The sequence below is a fragment of the Amia ocellicauda genome, chromosome 14, assembly GCF_036373705.1.
Source record: "Amia ocellicauda isolate fAmiCal2 chromosome 14, fAmiCal2.hap1, whole genome shotgun sequence".
NCBI classification, from domain to species: domain Eukaryota; kingdom Metazoa; phylum Chordata; class Actinopteri; order Amiiformes; family Amiidae; genus Amia; species Amia ocellicauda.
Genome location: NC_089863.1, coordinates 7,203,514 through 7,221,953, shown reverse-complemented (window position 1 = coordinate 7,221,953; position 18,440 = coordinate 7,203,514). Strand labels below are relative to the sequence as shown.

Sequence of the window (18,440 nt, the reverse complement as noted above, 5' to 3'; positions counted from 1 at the left end):
TTATTACTTTCTTTGATAGGAAAACATGCCTTAATTTTCACAGATTACTGCATGTTAACGACAGAAAGTGTGCTGTAGAGACTGAATATGGTGTGACTTTTGACTATACTTGTCTCTTCAATTGTAAGTTCAGTATTAAATAGAGGAAGAGAAATACGCAAGCCACTCTGAAAATCAACCACACTTGAAAGACTGTGGTCAACATCATCAACAGTCTTGAAACTGTATGATTAATATATTTTTTTGCCCTTGTTGTGCATACAAAAATAACGACATACATCAAGCTGAGGAAGAGAAGTCTTCTTTCAGTCATTCTTTTCAGTCATTACAATCGGAAAAAGAGCAGGCAGTTTCCAAGTGGCGTGCTACTTCGGGGTCTGATTTATTACAAAAGTGGGGTTTTCAGGAGAGGATGTCCCAGAAAAATCGAGCCGACTCCAGTGGGTACGAAAACTCAGATCTGAAGGCTGATGCAACATACGAAATTATGGAGTTCACTGAGCGCAGAGGCCCAGACCATGGCAAGGCAGGTCAGTAGTGTATATATGAATATGATGGTGTATGATAACAGTATGTGTTCTTTCCCTTACAAAACACTTTGAAAGGGTTTTTGAAAAGGCAGTCCAATTCCTACATTCAATGCAAGCCCGTCTGTTTAAAACAAGAAGTTCTTTATTGAAGGATATCAACAAATGTTTTATGCAGAGTTGTCATCCAGTGATGACATATTTTCATTTCAAACTAAATTACTACTACTACTTATAATGAACTTAATTGCAGTTCAGAAAATGAAATGGTTGGTTATGAATGTCACCCGCACAGAATTAGTCAAGGGATAAATTTAGCTCATGGCTTCTGCCTAGAACAGAGACTGTCATAGCACCTTCAGCCTGACCTGACTCCAACTTGTGATTGCAGACTCAGGTGTTGCAGACTCTCCTCCTCGGAGCTCTAAGGACAGAAGGCAGATTTTCCTCCTCCTGGTCGTTGTGAATGGTGTTCTGCTCGGGATCATTCTGGTTCTGGTGGCAGTTCACTGTAAGACTTGCGCCGTGCCTCACTTCTCTTTCTCTCTCTCGTTGGGTTTGATCCCTTGCCAGGGGATTCCAGAGCATGTTGTGTGTGCTCCACTGATGAAATATACACTTCTGTATTTGTGATCCTGCTATAACTTAGTTGTTGTCAGAACCACGGCTCATCACCATACTGTAAAAAGTGGTCAGTTGCCAGGAGCCAATAGGGCCACCGTTGTCCCCAATACCCCCCCCCCTGCACTATATCCAAATCTAGTATAGTCATTCAAATGTAAACTGACAGATTATCTAAATGTCTTGTTTGTCCTGCTTTGTGCATTTTTCAGATTCTCATTCTACCCGCGGCGTTCATAATACACTGAATGGTAAGTGTGTGTGTTTTTTTGTTATTATTTAATTGGTCAAGTTTTGACTGCTGTTCCATTGAAATCCTAATCTCAGTTCAATCAGTCTTCTTCACCTACTCCCAAATTCAAAGAGGCTTTATTGGCACGATAGGAGTGCACTAGGTGTTGCCAAAAGCTTCAAACTACAACACAGTGTACCATGTATCACCCTGGGAACAGGGGGTGGAAGGAACATAGTAATTAAAGAAAATACAAGAATAAATAAATAAAAATAAAAGAAAATGAGATTATAAAATAGATAAATAAACTAATAAGAAGACAAAAACACTATAAATACAACAGAATATAACAAGCACATATCCCTGATCTATATTAAGAGTTGTGATAACATAACATTGTTTGTGTGTGACTCTTCACATCTCATACTCCTAGTACTCCTGAGGGCAGTAATAAACATAGTACGACTGCACATTATTTATAAATAAAGCCACAGGCACTCATACACACATTCTCATAACACTTTTTTTTTTCTTGTTACTTTAACTGGACAGTCTAAGTTCACTTTACCTGCCACCAAATAGCGTTTTATTATAACATGGTGTCTGTGTAATTGCATCTATAGCGAGTTTCACCATGAATAGGATCTGCAAGAGGTTTGTTTAACCCTTTTGCCTCAAACACTGCTACCTAGTTCTGCAGCATCAATGATCAAGTTAGCTAATTAGCTAGTAAGTTACAATCAGCAAATGGGATTTTGGCAATTGTAGCTTGGTCTAGAAAGTCTAATTTCAACCTGCAAAGTGTGTAATAAATACCAGTCAGGACCTTTGTTGACTGACAGTCTTCAGACTACACATGATGGGATTCTGCTGACAATGACTAAGCCTGGGGCAAAAAATTGTGAACCACTAATTGTATGTCATTGTAAAAAATGGGATTTTGGAAATACAGGTCTACTGGATTATTTCACAAAATAATTAATTTAGGCTCAGGTAGATTATTACTGTAATTAAGAACTACAGAGAAACCTAGTCTGCACGCAATTGTGTATAATACAGCTTAGGTCAACAACATTTCTAGTTCACAACATGCTGTGTCCATAAAGTTTTAAATATTTTATGCTTTTAAGCTATTACGTTTTTAAAAGCTTTTTTGTTACCTTGTCATTTCTTCGGGTTAGTGTTTGTATTTTGTTACAGTTCCATACAGTGCCATCTAGTGGCTAAATATCATAATGCATTTATGCTCTTCTAATTTTGTTCCAGACTTTTGTTAATAAAAGATGTTGCTGCTAACAGGTCCCTATTAAGTCTTGACATGTATATGTGTATATTGTATGTTTGTTCATATAGGCTTAAGCCTATGTTAGTTTGATTTTGTACCAAGTGGGCTACAGTGAGGAAGGGGTCCCCAAATCAAATCCTGCTTAGGGCCTCCAAAAAGCTAGAAACGGCCCTGACAATTGCTCTGGGGGGTTGTACAGGGAACAGCTACAACTACAATGTTTAGTTGATATCAAGATGTAGTTATAGGTATATTAATATTGAGAAATAAACCTGGATAAGCAATAATAATAATCTATTCTAGTAATTAGCAATTCAATCAAGGGGACTTATCGAAGTGCAAAAGCTGAGGGGGAGGGCCCAGTTTCTCATGTCCGAGAGAGCTCAGCTACATCAGTTTTTATCCAACTTCCACAAACAGCACCCTGGAGTCCAAAATGACAAACCCCACTTGGCACCGTCACAGTCACCATGCCAGACGCTCCACCGTAAACGATCTGCCAGTAACAGCACCACACTCCTCGCTCTCTCGAATGCACAAAGCACCTCATTCAAATAGTCGATTCAGGGGCAATTAATGTAACCTCTCAGGTGTGATCAATCAAGTTCCTATTAATAACTAAAATCCATCGGTATACACATATTACTTGTAATGCCCATGTAATAGCCCTTGCCAGTGCGAAAGGGACTCATGGTGTACGTTACGGTGATGTAACACCTCTGTGAAATCATTAGGGTGTATAAATATCCGGAAGATCTAAGTGCCACTTCATGTTCTGCTTGCCCATAACCTTGCATTCTGATGATGATGATGTCACACTTCACTGTCTATTTCTTTCTCTGTGTCTGTAGGAATTTCCTCTTTACGCACTGAGGAATATTGGCTCATCTATCAGAATGCCTTTTATCACTTCTCTGCTGGCAGGGGCAGCTGCCAGTCTGCCAAGGACTTCTGTGCTGAGAGAAATGCCACGCTTGCCCATGCCATGCTGGAGTCAAAAGTAAGTACAGTAGTAGGGTCCTCTAGTGTGCACACGTAGAATTGCATTTTAAACCAGAAAGCGGAGGATGTCAGAGTGGAAAGTGACACAAACACAGGGATCTGGAACCATGATCCTGCAGAACCAAAGTGATTTCTTTGTGGATTTATTTCCCGGCCGACCTCGAACTGGATGTGCTGATTTACTACACCTTTGTCTGTTTACAATACTAGATATATCACCTCTGTGTAATGTCCGGATGCATCTTGGTTTTGGGTCTTCCCAAAACCGGGTACATCCCAGCTTGTTTTAAATCCAGGATTAGTGATGTTAATACATACATACACTGCGCATTACTGGAAACAAATGCCAAATGCCTATGCTTTACATACAGTAATGCTACCCAGTCTATAATAGTCCTGTAGAGTAACTGGAATATCCAGTTTCCATTCCACTAAGCTCTCATTTGCTCTTTGCTAAATCAGTTATTTGCTTATGACTTTCATCCAGCACCTCAGTCCTAACACAAATACAGTGTTTAGTGCACTGCAGTGGGGACAATGAGTGACAGGAGTGTACTGCATTGTTTTTTGGAAGGTACACTCCCACTGAAAGTACTTTCCAACACTTCTCTTGTAAGACCTGCCCTCCCCATGCAGCCTGTTTCTCTAATGTAAGCAGATTTACCTGATGCCAGGATGTAGTGGTGCCGTGGCTTAGTTGGTTAAAGCGCCTGTCTAGTAAACAGGAGATCCTGGGTTCAAATCCCAGTGGTGCCTTTTTAAAATGACATTTTTGGAATCTCATTCACATCACGAAGGTCAGCAGTGGAGACCATTCCTGAATGCATCCCTAAATGCCAGTTCTTGCTGTGGCTGTGTTTGTAGCAGGGCTGGTGGGTGTCACAGGCCGGAGGGAAGGATTTCTGGGTTGAGGACATGGACCGTACACATTTTGTAGACTCTCTATCTGATGACGAAGACACTCTGAACGGAGAACCTGAGGTAAGCCTCCATGTGCCACTGAATGGGTTCATTTTGATCAGTTTGGCTTGTTTTGCCAGTTCGCCAATCTCTGCAATGGTTAAAGGAGCATTTCTCAATCTCGGTGGAACTGGAGGTGCCCAAAATAGAATGTCTTGTGGTGATTCACCCAGTCTTCCTATGTCACAAGACATTTGTCAAAGCAGGAAAAAATACTACCATACTGGTGTCTCGAGCATTCTTTTTTCAAAAATACCCTGATGTACTCTAAGCTGGCAAGACCCATATGTGTGTGTTTACTTCATAAGAGATATCTGTATAAAGGGTATAGTACACAAATACACTCTGGAGTAGAGCCCTCTGTTTTTAAATATTCATAACGTATTCCCTTCAGACAGGGTGGAGAGAGCTCCACGCCACAGGAGGAGATAGAGAGAACAGTGTAAATGAAGTCCACAGAGTCAGGAGGAAACACGGCCAGGGGACAGGCATGGCAATGTCAGGAAAGCAGACTATGCCAACGGGCAAGCGGTAGGACAGACAGACAGACAGAACCCTTATGCACATACAGCTTCTATTGTTATTATTATTATTTTTATTTCTTGGCAAACGCCCTTATCCAGGGCGACTTACAACATAAGTGCAAACAAAGGTCAAAAATACAAAGTGCAAAGCTTCTACAGAAAGAGAACAAAAGTTAGTCACAGGTACAGCATTTACAGTATATTTGCAAGAACAGATGCTACTTAACATGCACTCTCTCTCCCACCCCCCACCCGCCCCTTCCTTTCAGGAGTCTTCGGGCCAAGCAGCCCCCTGCCCCTGTGCCCTCCTCTCCACAGGGCGGGTCCCCCCTCGACCAGATGGCTGTGATGGAGACCACCGTTGGATCTGCCAGAGAAATATCTTCCACCACAGTCAATAACTGCCTTCTCAAATAAATGATGGTTCTTTTGTCTTGTAATTACTGTCACAAAACATGCATCTAGGCACCCTGGTCAGTCCACAGCTTCAAATACACATTCAGTTTCTGACAGTCCATATATACAGGTGTCGACGTAAAGGAGTTCCCAGAGAATTGATACAAAATACATTGACATGCTTTGATTTTTACATGGAAAGCATTTTAAGGGGTTTATGGTGAAGCAGTGCTAAGCCACTCAACACATATCTCTACTGCTGTCATTCTTGAATAACGTGTCAGATAACAACAGTTTTTATGTTTACTGCTTGTAAAGGAAAATTAATAAAATTAAACCATAAACTAAAACAAACCAAAAAATCTTCTCATATATTTCTCTGTGTTTGACGCCAGTGAGGTTTGTAAGCATTGTCCTGAAAGGAAAACTAATGCAAGTGAAAAGGATGCATGACTTATTGGTGACACTTTACAATAATGAACATAGCTACCATTGCATTCATTTATGAATATCAAAGGGATATCATGCACTAGACTTCTGATGTTGACTACGTATAAGCCCTAACTCCAGCCATAACCCCCAACCCTGGCCCTACCAATCAGAACTCTAAGGATATCAATTCTAACATTTTCATTACATCTTAAAGTAAGTATGCATTTCCAGAAAATCAAAAAAAAAAAAGAAAAAAAAAATGGAAATGGTGGATTTAATCAGTTTAATTTCTAGAATAGGAGAAGGAGACTTATCGCAGTGGTAAATGAGTCGCGCATTTTGTTCAGCACTCAGTTTGTCTCTCAGTTTGGTTCAGGTCTAAGTAGGAGTTACTGCTAGATACTACTGGGTTCTTTAAGAATGGCACACACTGAACCCCCTAAGCTTAACGATTATGAGGACTCCTCGGGACTCAAGACAGAAGACATGTACGAATCATTGCATTTTAATCCAGCCAAGAAGCACAACCATGGAATGACAGGTTAGTGGTCTTAGTACAGGGAGGGGGACAGTAATAATACCATTCTGTGTTCCTTCCATCCTTTGGTAACATGTATTGTTGCTAAAATAAAAAACTAGAATCTAAAAAAACTGTAAAGTGGAGTTTATAAATTGATACCTGTCAAATAAACTAATATCAGTAAAGCTGCAATAAGATTGTAATAACACATATAATAACACTGTAACTAAACACACAATAATTTATCAATTAGTCCTAACAGGTCCTAATTCATTAAAAATTATGAATATACAGATTCACCTGCATTAAATGTGTATTCATAAGAGATTCCCATAATTCCCTCTCTCTGAAACACACACAAGCACTCACTCACTGCATGGGTGGTTGTATGGTTTGTCCTTCACTCTGATGTGCTTGGTCTTTCAGTCACTTATTCTCTGCCTGTCCCCTCTGAAACCATTTACTAAAACTTCACATTCAATAATGTTTGGTCTTCATCAATCATCTTGAAAACACACAATCATTATTTATTAGTGCATAACATTATTTGGTAAAAAAAAAAGTACATTACAATAAAGAAAATAAAGAAATCCCATTGTTTTCTCTATCAGGTTTGAACTATAGAAAGTGTGGGCTTCCAAAATGATTTTGTTTCTAATTTGAGGAAGCAGAAGTAGCCACATTCTTCTGAGGAGCAGCAACTGTTAGCAGCTTTAACTATCTTGCTAAATTTTGAACTTCTTCAAGTGCATGTGTGTGAGAGAAAGGGAGAGAGAGAGAGAGAGAGAGATAGAGAGAGATAGAGAGAGAGAGAGAGAGAGAGAGATAGGGAGAGAGAGAGATAGAGTGAGGGTCGGGGTGCGTGGTGTTCTGTAAAAGATTAACATCTTCCTTATTGTGTTTTACTCAGCAGGAACAGACATATTAATATGATTGGCTGAAGCTTATGGTTCAAGGTGACTTGCAGTCCTTGTAAGGAAATGTAAAGAGATATAACATAAAGGCCATACACTATAGACCTGCACCATCATGGACTTGTGATTTCCACTCATTTCTGATTTCTTGTGTTGCAGACTTGTTTCCTGGAAGGCTGAAGCACAGGCAGCTGCTTTTCCTCCTCCTGCTCCTCCTCAATGCTGTGCTGCTGGGGATCATTCTGGTGCTGGTGGCGGTCCACTGTGAGAATTAAACCATCTTCACTTCTGCTGTTTGTTTGTTTTCTTGTTTCTTCTTCAGGGCATTGCATATAGACACTCTCTGTGTTAAATACAATAAGCAAAATCTATTGTAGCAGATAGTACTGGTTCTGTTATAAGAAGGTACAGTTGGCGTACAGTGGGGGTACTATGACTCTATCACGGGTAAATGGTAGCATTTCGATGCTGTAATTTATGGGTGGTGGGTATTGCCAGCTTATATATGGCGTAATTACATAGTGTGACCACTACAGGGAGGTGGCGTTGTTCTCAGTCCTGCTCAGAGACCTGAAACCCAACTCTAGAAGCTGGCACAACAGCTCTGTGGCAGTTGCCCTCTAACCCAGAACAGGAAGGTGAGCATCATTAAAAAGCCAGTGTTTGGAGGGTGACTTTTTTTTTCCTAACGCAGTTATGCCAAAACCATGCCCCGTTTCTGCTAGGGGTGTATTCTAGCCTCATAAATCCATGTCATTGGTCAACAGCTTCAGAGCGGTGAGTGGATAGATTTGGAGAGCCTCAGCTGTACGTGTGCTGTCAAAACTTGCTCAAAACAGCTTGGATGCTGTAAATGGGGGGTGCCCAACCTTTTCTTGACACGAGATCTACTTTTTCAATTTGCAGCATGATGACATCTGACAGTCCCAGTTAAAAGTATGAAATGGGAACTCAACAGTGAGTGTGAACCTGTATCATACACATTTGATAGCCACCCTTCAAATAAGAGGACTTTACTCTCATGATACAGTGTGGACCAATATGTTTTCCATATAGGAGAATTCAAATCAGAACCTGCAAACGGCTCATCTGTTTTTTTCCTTCTGCTACCTCCTCTGAGAAATAATTAAATAAATAATAAGTTGCATTAATATATATATTTAATTAAAATTAAAATCATCCAGATATGGTATTGATGAAACAGGTTTACAGTATCCATAAAAGTACTGTACTGAACACTGTCAACGAAGTAAAAAACAAACATTAATTTATTATGTGTTGAATACTTTAACACATGACATTTACACAAAAAGACTGATGAACATACACAAAGCCAGACCGACCCATCTTTGGTTTATTACATATATATATTTTATTTTGAGTTTTGATTGAAATTTCCGTGTTTCGGGGTTCTTCAGGCTTGAATTTTGCCACATCTGTAAATGTTATTATTTCATCTTCCCATCTTCTATGTGGCCATCTTCTGGTTTTGCCTTCATTTCGCCCATTGTCATTTGAACATTTTCACTCTTTCCCTGACCTCACGTATTCTTCGTTTGTTTGCAGATACACTCATTTATTTCTGTATCTCTTTGTGCTATTCCAGACAGAGGCTGATTTGAATATGGGAATACTTCCCCTGCACTGATCCCAACATGATACACTGGATTTAAGACTAAGCAGGATATTCATATTCAAAATCTGAAGAACTGAATGGTTTGCCCTTTGCTTTTCTCCCCAGACTTTAATTTCAGTCGAGAGTTCCTGAGCGCAAAGGTGTCAGTTGCTGGTGAGCGTTTATGTGAATTATTTTGTAATCATAGTGACCCTGTACTGCATGAAGCATGGATTAACATGGATGGATGTTAATAATAATAATAATCAATCATCATTATCATATGTTATTAAACTGTACACAGCAAAACATCATACTGTAAATTGGTCAGTGTTTCAGGTATAGATTTAATTAACTAACAAGTGAGCTGGTGAGAAAAGTGTTCTGCCTCACACCCTTCAAACACTATTGCTCTTCTTTGTGTGGGCTAGCTTTTACCATTTCATTCAGTTTGGAGAAAGTGTTGGAAATGTAGGTGTACACCCCTTGATGCATAATCTCCTTCTGTGTCTGTAGGATGTTCATCCAGTAAGGAAAGCTGGCTACTCCACGAGAATACGTTTTATTTCTTCTCTGAGGAGAGGGGCAGCTGCCAGTCTGCCATTGACTTCTGTGACCAAAGAAATGCTACACTTGCCTCTGCTGAAGAAGAAATGGCAAGTGAAGGAACTTTGCCCTCTAGTGTTTGTGCTGTGAATTGCATTTGAAACTGAAGGCAGAGTATGTGACCTGGCCCCCGTCTCCTTATTCTCTTTCATCTGGTCCATGATGAACGGGATTCTTCACATCACCGTTTCTGCAGTGTTTACCCATCTCTCTCACCCAGTGAATCCATTTCTCTTATATATATCCCCCACTGTGCTGATGAATCAGTAGAGTCTCTCCTGGCTGCCCTTCAGTATCAAACACCCTAATCAGTATCATACTTTACCCCACTCAGCAACCGCCATACAAATCATTCATGCTTTTTGCAACAGTATTGTAAAAGGGTTCATAATATGTCACTAAAATTGAGTTCCTCCGGTGACTGTTTTATACCAGGACTGGCTGGAATTGCAAGCAAATGATGGCAAATTCTGGATTAAACCCCCTAGGATGAGGACATGAGAGATCTTTTCCCTGTCATGAAGTTTCCTGAGTTTTCGAATTACACATTTGGGGTAAAGCTGCTGTAATCATCGGAACATTAGTTTATTGTTTAATTTTCCCATTTCCCACAGAAATGAAGGCACCTGCTTGTACAATAACCTAATTGCAATGACATAATCCCTCTGTCGGCTCTTTTGGCATAGCTGCTTTTTCGCTTTGCTGGTGGAGCTATGTGCTGCAGAGCGCTTGTATCAATGCAGTTACAATCCGAACGAGGGCTCCAACATGCATATGCTACATATGCATGTCATTAGCATAGCCATGTCAGCATAAGTCACAGAGGCCTTGCAGCTAGATTATTATCAGGTGTCTGGCTGCAAGGCCAGCAAGGCCAGCTGCAAGTTTAATTTAAAAAATTTAATATTAGACTTTGTTTCTTTGTGTGTGTTTGCATTGATGGCAAAGGATCTCTATTTTCCTCTCTTTCTTCATAAATATATTTTTATTTCATTTATTTTCATTTCATTTTTATTTATCTTTACTTCACTTGATCTCCTCTCACATTCTCTGTCAGGAAGAAGATGAAGATGAATATGAATTTGTAACCCCCTGTCCATGTGTCACCACAGAGGCCACCCCCACACCTACACAAAGCTGTGCCGGAGACTACCGCTGGATTTGCCAGAAGAACAAAGCATATCGACTGCATGACATGTTTCCCTGGCACTAAACGACAAAACTCTTACGAGAGAATTAAAATTTTGTTTATTTTCTTTAATTCCTATTTCTATTTTATTTCATTTACCTTTGTGGCTCAGAGAGAAAACATAGTGCAAGTATATATCCATGTTTTTTAAACATCCTGTTTTTTCTAGGTTTTTCTTTGGAATTCCTGTTTTTTAAGATATTAGATAGGGTTAGACCAAACGAAGACTTTGACCTACCCGTGTATTGAAATTTGCAGACTTATACCCCTATCATGTCTCTGCATGTATATGTAGTGGAAAGTGGCATCTAACAACAGGATAGGGAACAGGTTTGTACTTTGCAATTCACAGAAAGGTCAAAGTTTTGATTTGGTCTAGCTCTTAATTTTAGTGTAAACACCAAACAATTATGCAATAAGAATTAAGCAAAAAATATGTATTTAAAATAAAATGAATGTTATAAAATGCCCTCCCAGCTAAGTTTAAATACATGAACAGATGCATAGATGAGTAAATCAGTAAATTTTAATTGAGCTGGTGCTCAAACAGTTTAAAACAACAAACACATATTTTCTATTTACTCTTCTTCAAATGCATGAGCTAATACTTGAGTGGAGTTGTTACCAAGACCATGCAGGCCCTGCTAGACTGGGTTGCAGCTCGCCTCGACTGTCTACTAGATGAAGCAGGTTATTGATAATGGATGGATGAATGGATGACCACATACAGCACAGCTGCAGTATATATCAATGATCTGATGAATGTCACACTTTTTTTAGCTTGGTTTGGTGATAATGGATTGATGTAATTCCCAAGATTTGGGGAGAATCCCCGGTGGGCCAGTCTGTTTGGACCTGCGTGGGTCGCTGGTCTATGCTTTATTTATAGTTTTTTTGTTTTTTTCTGCCCATTACATGCTTAGAATGACACACTTGTTATTAACTGGGCATCTGGCTCCCTCACACACACACATCATCACTGCAATCGAAGGGCGGCCAGGAAGAGGGAGCCTTGAGGAACAGAGGAAGCTGCTGATTGGAACAGGGGAATTGTTCACAGCTGGATAAGTACCCTGATTCTGTGGAAAACTCTTGTTTTAGTTGATGTTTGCTGCACATTTCCTGGCTGCTGGCTGTTTCTTCGTAATCTGAATATAGCATCCTGAGGAAAAGTTAAATCAAAGTATAGATAATGGACTGATTTTCATACTACTTATACTTATCTTGCAGGGCTGGTAGAAATGCTGTGTGTCCCCTGCAGTCAGCTGGGCCTGAGACGGAGAGTAGTGCACCTGTGGAGAGACCTGCTGGGGGAAAAGGATGGCAGACGGAAGTGAATGAGACCACATCTGTAGTGTGGTTTCACTTACCCGGCCTCAAATGATCCTCCTGAATTTCCTTTGGTTTCTCTCCCTCACCAGGATTGGTGGCAATGCAGAGCCTGGTTCAGAGGCTGATGCCATGGATGGGGGGACCCTGTGCTGCCAAGGAAGCCTGTCCTGTCCTGTGTGGGGAGAGGGGGAAATAGGCCCCCTCCTCACTTGAATAACATGGGGGGTGGTGTGGTCATATGATGGTGGCAATTGTTCCCCTCTTTGTCATTGTCACATGAATAGAACAATATTTAGTTGATGGAAAAGATTGATATGTTTAATAGGATATTTGCCTATTTGTGACTTCTAAATCATGGCAAGCCTATACTTTGCCATACCTAACTTGACTATAATATGTGAAAACCTGGTAGTTGTTATAGCTTACAATTTAGAAAAGTTTGCCCTAACAATTAAAAAAAAGTTTTACAAACTGATACTTCATCATGACGGAACACTGCATGGGCTGACTTCATTATTTCAGTATGTTGATTTTTTTTTTTTTTTGCAGAAATGTGGTCCGGTCCACTTAAATCTCCTGGGCTGATTTTTGGTCCCAGTCTGCCCATGATGCTGTATGTCAAATCCTGAATTAAGGCATGTCTTTCATAAAGAAAAATCCCAAAACTCAGAAGTTGATTTACTCTGCAGGGTCCAGAGTTTAAGATATTTACAGTAACTGGGAGAAATAACAATTTCGTGCTTATATTTTGTAAGTTACCCTGGATCAGGGTGTCTTCCAAGAAATAAAAATAAATACTTGAATCAACAAACTGCCCTTCAGTGATAACACTGCCAGCAAAGTACAATATAAAAAGTTAGACTCAACAGATGCTGATATAAAGCAAGTACAAATTAATTCAATTCATGGTGTTTTTGAGAGACATTGCCTCCACCTCCACTCTCTCAAAAATGCCATGAATTGAATTAATTTGTATCTCTAAAAAAGGAGAAATACAGAAGATAAGTAGGCTGCAACAGCAACAAGATTTGGAAAGTAACAGACGTCATCATCATGATTTAAATTCTTCCTAAAATCAGGAGGGGCCGTCCACCCACCACTTACCCTTAGTACCACCAGCGCATCCCTTACTTCATCCTGCAGAGAAAGCAAGAGCAGGACAGACATATTTTCAAGTCTCATTTTGTACTGAGAGGAAGTGCTAAGAATGGCACAGACTGAACCACCAAAGCGAGCTGAGCTCAACGAGTATGAGGACTTGGCAGGACTCAAGACAGAAGACACGTATGAATCGTTGCAGTTTAATCCATCCAAGAAGCAAGAGCATGGAATGACAGGTTAGTAGGCCATAGTGCAGGGAGGTGGACAATACTAATACCATTCTGTGTTTCTTCCACCCTCTGGTAACATGTACACTCACCTAAAGGGTTATTAGGAACACCATACTAATACTGTGTTTGACCCCCTTTCGCCTTCAGAACTGCCTTAATTCTACGTGGCATTGATTCAACAAGGTGCTGAAAGCATTCTTTAGAAATGTTGGCCCATATTGATAGGATAGCATCTTGCAGTTGATGGAGATTTGTGGGATGCACATCCAGGGCACGAAGCTCCCGTTCCACCACATCCCAAAGATGCTCTATTGGGTTGAGATCTGGTGACTGTGGGGGCCAGTTTAGTACAGTGAACTCATTGTCATGTTCAAGAAACCAATTTGAAATGATTCGACCTTTGTGACATGGTGCATTATCCTGCTGGAAGTAGCCATCAGAGGATGGGTACATGGTGGTCATAAAGGGATGGACATGGTCAGAAACAATGCTCAGGTAGGCCGTGGCATTTAAACGATGCCCAATTGGCACTAAGGGGCCTAAAGTGTGCCAAGAAAACATCCTCCACACCATTACACCACCACCACCAGCCTGCACAGTGGTAACAAGGCATGATGGATCCATGTTCTCATTCTGTTTACGCCAAATTCTGACTCTACCATCTGAATGTCTCAACAGAAATCGAGACTCATCAGACCAGGCAACATTTTTCCAGTCTTCAACTGTCCAATTTTGGTGAGCTTGTGCAAATTGTAGCCTCTTTTTCCTATTTGTAGTGGAGATGAGTGGTACCCGGTGGGGTCTTCTGCTGTTGTAGCCCATCCGCCTCAAGGTTGTACGTGTTGTGGCTTCACAAATGCTTTGCTGCATACCTCGGTTGTAACGAGTGGTTATTTCAGTCAAAGTTGCTCTTCAGCTTGAATCAGTCGGCCCATTCTCCTCTGACCTCTAGCATCAACAAGGCATTTTTGCCCACAGGACTGCCGCATACTGGATGTTTTTCCCTTTTTACACCATTCTTTGTAAACCCTAGAAATGGTTGTGCGTGAAAATGCCAGTAACTGAGCAGATTGTGAAATACTCAGACCGGCCCGTCTGGCACCAACAACCATGCCATGCTCAAAATTGCTTAAATCACCTTTCTTTCCCATTCAGACATTCAGTTTGGAGTTCAGGAGATTGTCTTGACCAGGACCACACCCCTAAATGCATTGAAGCAACTGCCATGTGATTGGTTGGTTAGATAATTGCATTAATGAGAAATTGAACAGGTGTTCCTAATAATCCTTTAGGTGAGTGTATATATATATATATATATATATATATATATATATATATGACTGTTATTTAATCACATCTTTACATGTTGTTACAGTCACAACATGAATATGCAAAACCAATACAACTGGACCTAATTTATGTATATAGGCAGCACTGTGGAGTAGTGATTAGGGCTCTGGGCTCATAACTGGAAGGTTCAAATCCTGGGTGGGGCAGTGCTGTTGTAACCTGTACTTCACTTAGATTGCTCAAGTAAAATACCCAGTTGTTTAAATGGGTACAAATGTAAGTTGCCCTGGATAAGAGTGTCTGCCAAATGACAAATAATGTAATGTGAGATATATATATATATATATAACCTTGCCTAATCAGCACAAAAATGGAGATGAAGCACAAAGGAAAGCATAAGTATATTGTAAATAAATTCTGTAAATATCCCTCTAATTTACCATATAATTTACAGTGAAGTACCTCACACATTACACTATGTTACTCCACGTGTTGTCGCCTGTATATTACTGTGTTCTTTACAGTAAAACACCATGTGACCTTTTTAGGCTTTGTTACATTAAATTGCTCCAGACTGCACTAAATGTTCGATTAAAAGGTCAAGAGAAAGAAATAAGTGATACATTGAGTGCAATGTTTTTTCCATATGGGACATGTATAGATATAGCTAATAACCATTCAAGAGCAGAGCAATTGCCTAGGATGCCTACCCCCTTGCGACGCCCCTGTTCACCAAGAGAATGCAATAGCGTGTTTGTTGGACACATAAAGATTAATAGTTAAATACCTATTAAATATCTATTTATGCCACTCAATCTAAACTGTAACTGATATTTGTAGAGGAAACTGTAAGAAACATGCCTACTTAACACCGGCTGTGTGTTACGATATTCTCCTGGGAATAATCCTGTACTGTGGATTTGAAACAGTGCCCTATCTTGGTACATCTCTGGATTTATTCAGAATTGTACATAATTTAAAAGTCCTTATCAAGGCTTTCAGTGGGCAAAGTAGTAGGAATTATGTCTACGCTTCTCTGTGACATCCTGTAATATCTCAGCTTTAGGCTTCATGTATTATTTGTTTCCAGTGTGATTCAATGAATATTGTGGGTCTGAATCAATAACATTAATTGTGAGTTCTTCACCTCAACACACATAATAAGAAAAGGGGTTATACACAGAACTCAACAAATCACTTGAAACTATGTATTGGTGTACAACATATTTGTTTATACCATGAAACTACGGTAATGTTCTTAAACACGCTAGTGGTTTTACACAGTACTTCCAATTTGTCAGTTTTGCTATTTGTAATTGTATTAGTGTAATCGTCGGGTGAACATTATTTACAATTCATGTGCAAAAATGTCTTGTCTGGCCACAACATTGCATTGCACTAAAAGTGATCACACTTTTCTCACTGTGAAATGTATACAGTTATATATTAGATATAGGCCAGGACCTTACTCAGTGTGTTCTCTCTCTCTCTTTCTCTCGCTCTCTCTCTCTCTCTCTCTCTCTCTCTCTCTCTCTTCCTCTATGTTTTTCTCTCTCTCTCTATCTCTCTCTCCACAGTGGGCTTCAGTATTATCATAACTCTCATGCCATTTGCTCAGATCATTGTAGGTGAGTATGTAGATGCACATTTGTACATGTATGCACAATACCCACATGTACAGACACACCAAGACGCACATGTGCACACATGCACATAAAATCATGCACACATTTTGTCTCGTGGTCACTTTTTCTGTGCCATGTCTGTCATACTAATTTTGGACCTCAATTTAGGTAAATAAAGGCACTACAATTGATCACCTCCTGCTGCAGCTACAGTGAGGGGAAAAAGTATTTCATCCCCTGCTGATTTTTGAAATGCATTTTTCTGGATTTTGTTGTTATTATGTTATTAAAATTATAGACTGATCATTTCTTTGTCAGTGGGCAAACGTACAAAATCAGCAGGGGATCAAATACTTTTTTCCCTCACTGTAAATAACACGCCCATCATTTAGCTTGCTATACTTAATAATGTGACAAATTTTACTGGAAGTATCAAATAAATACAATACTCCTTTTGTAAAACATACCTTCTTCACAGTTTTCAGGACAGGTATCTTGCTAATATTCAATGTATTAGCATGTCAGTTTACTGTGACCTGTTGGCTGTGTGACTTGATATTTAAAGTGGAAGCTATTGGTCCCACCATACCAACAACACAGAGCATTACAGATGATGACCAGTAAAATACAAAAACAAATTTTGTCTCATTGAATTAGAAGCTATAGTGAAATCAGTACCTCCGAGATACTGTCTCCTTTTCTTTGACCCTCTATACCCCCTCCCTCCATCCTCTGTGCCAGGTTCCATGTAAATGCATGACTGCCCCGTCCAGCCCTACATCCCCATCTACCTTTGTGTCGTGCATATCTCCCATCAATCATGAGGGTGGATGCTTGCAGGGTACTGCATGTACCATCTGTCATGTAGTGATACAGCTCTTCATCTTCTGCTGGTTCATCGCAAGTAGGGCGCTGAGAGTGAAATGCGCAACATAAAAAATATAAGTTGGAGAGGAGGCGGAAGGTGGTAAAATGTATTTAAGTCATATGTTCAATGGGTCTACAATACGTTAATGCGCTCTGGGTTACAAATGTTGTTGCGGGCAGGCCCCCGTTAAGCCAATGGGCTACATGGGCTGAAGCCCAGGGCCCCGCCTCCTAGGGGCACCCCGCCCTCCCTGTAAACTCAAACTGATAATGGTTGGATAATAAAAAAAAAAGCATGACTAAACTAAACAATTTGCCTTTTTGTAAAACATTTTTTGTCCTTGTGGCATGCCGTAGTTATGTGACGCAATAAAAAAATCTTATGCTATCTATACCCACTGGTGTTTGTGTTACAGCTTGCGCCCACCCCCCGCCATCCCCACCCGAATGGTTGATTGGCTCTCTATGAAGCTGTAATGAAGATTGACAGGAGGGTGGGATTTGTTATTTTTTGTCTGTGATTGGCTGACAATCACAGATCTGCTCGACTCCGCCAATGGGATCGGTGGAATTCTGCAGATCTGTGGCGCTACGAGAGCGCGACCAATGGTTTTGTCTCAGATAATTTCTGCATGGAAATACTTTGACAAAGTAAATTAAAACACTGTTAAGTGTATAATATGTGCAGTGCAATTAATATACCAGAAATCTACAGCTGGTATATTAACCCACCTAAAAGCCAAACACCCTTCTGCAAAACTAGTAATGACAGAAAAGGAAGAGGAGCAACAAACAAACTAATATTATTAAAACACACACAGCCAGCTATTGCTGTATATTTTGTTTTCACTGGAAATTGAATGCACAGGTATATTTCTGAATGTATTTAATAAAGTTGTTGTGTTAGATGAGTATTTTAATATAAAGTTCAGAACTTCTTGCAATTGCAAAAATTGTCACATTGAATTATTTTGCATTTAATGTATTTTTTGTTAATGCGTTTCCAAAATATTGCAGCAGAGAGTTCTGGTGAGCTCGTTCTCACTCAATGACATTTTGGGGCTGCAAGTTATTCTAATGTATTTATTTTACCGTAATTATCACCTCATATAAACTGCTGTGTATTTTGATCTGAAGCTACCAATCAGCGGTTTTTACAGACGCTGCTGCCT

The 18,440-nt window shown here is 40.0% G+C and overlaps 1 protein-coding gene, 1 long non-coding RNA gene and 1 other non-coding gene across 4 annotated transcripts; all 3 read left to right on the top strand.

Moving 5' to 3' along the window:
* Window positions 1–229: 229 nt before the first annotated feature.
* On the top strand, window positions 230–5,909 carry LOC136768004 (uncharacterized). 2 transcript variants are annotated; one of them, XM_066722066.1, is made up of 7 exons: window positions 230–530; window positions 919–1,038; window positions 1,361–1,399; window positions 3,517–3,665; window positions 4,532–4,648; window positions 5,022–5,158; window positions 5,421–5,909. In XM_066722066.1, the coding sequence occupies exons 1-7, from the start codon at window positions 413–415 to the stop codon at window positions 5,566–5,568; spliced, it is 828 nt and encodes a 275-aa protein (XP_066578163.1). In that variant the 5' UTR covers window positions 230–412; the 3' UTR covers window positions 5,569–5,909. The 2 variants fall into 2 exon arrangements, with proteins under 2 accessions (XP_066578163.1, XP_066578164.1); XM_066722067.1 differs by lacking the exon at window positions 5,022–5,158 and having other exon boundaries at window positions 238–530.
* trnat-agu (transfer RNA threonine (anticodon AGU)) lies at window positions 4,350–4,423 on the top strand. The gene has a single exon. It is a non-coding gene; the product is annotated as a tRNA-Thr (tRNA).
* A 2,152-nt stretch (window positions 5,910–8,061) lies between the features above and the next one.
* On the top strand, window positions 8,062–10,895 carry LOC136768003 (uncharacterized). Its single transcript, XR_010821931.1, has 4 exons — window positions 8,062–8,190; window positions 9,155–9,202; window positions 9,545–9,684; window positions 10,692–10,895. It is a non-coding gene; the product is annotated as an uncharacterized LOC136768003 (long non-coding RNA).
* The last annotated feature ends 7,545 nt before the right edge of the window (window positions 10,896–18,440 follow it).

Excerpts from the sequence above, each read along its gene's own strand:
- LOC136768004 (XM_066722066.1), top strand. The coding sequence starts at position 413 with ATGTCCCAGAAAAATCGAGCCGACTCCAGTGGGTACGAAAACTCAGAT. Across the intron at positions 531-918 it reads CCCAGACCATGGCAAGGCAG|ACTCAGGTGTTGCAGACTCT; the intron begins GTCAGTAGTGTA and ends TTGTGATTGCAG. Across the intron at positions 3,666-4,531 it reads ATGCCATGCTGGAGTCAAAA|CAGGGCTGGTGGGTGTCACA; the intron begins GTAAGTACAGTA and ends CTGTGTTTGTAG.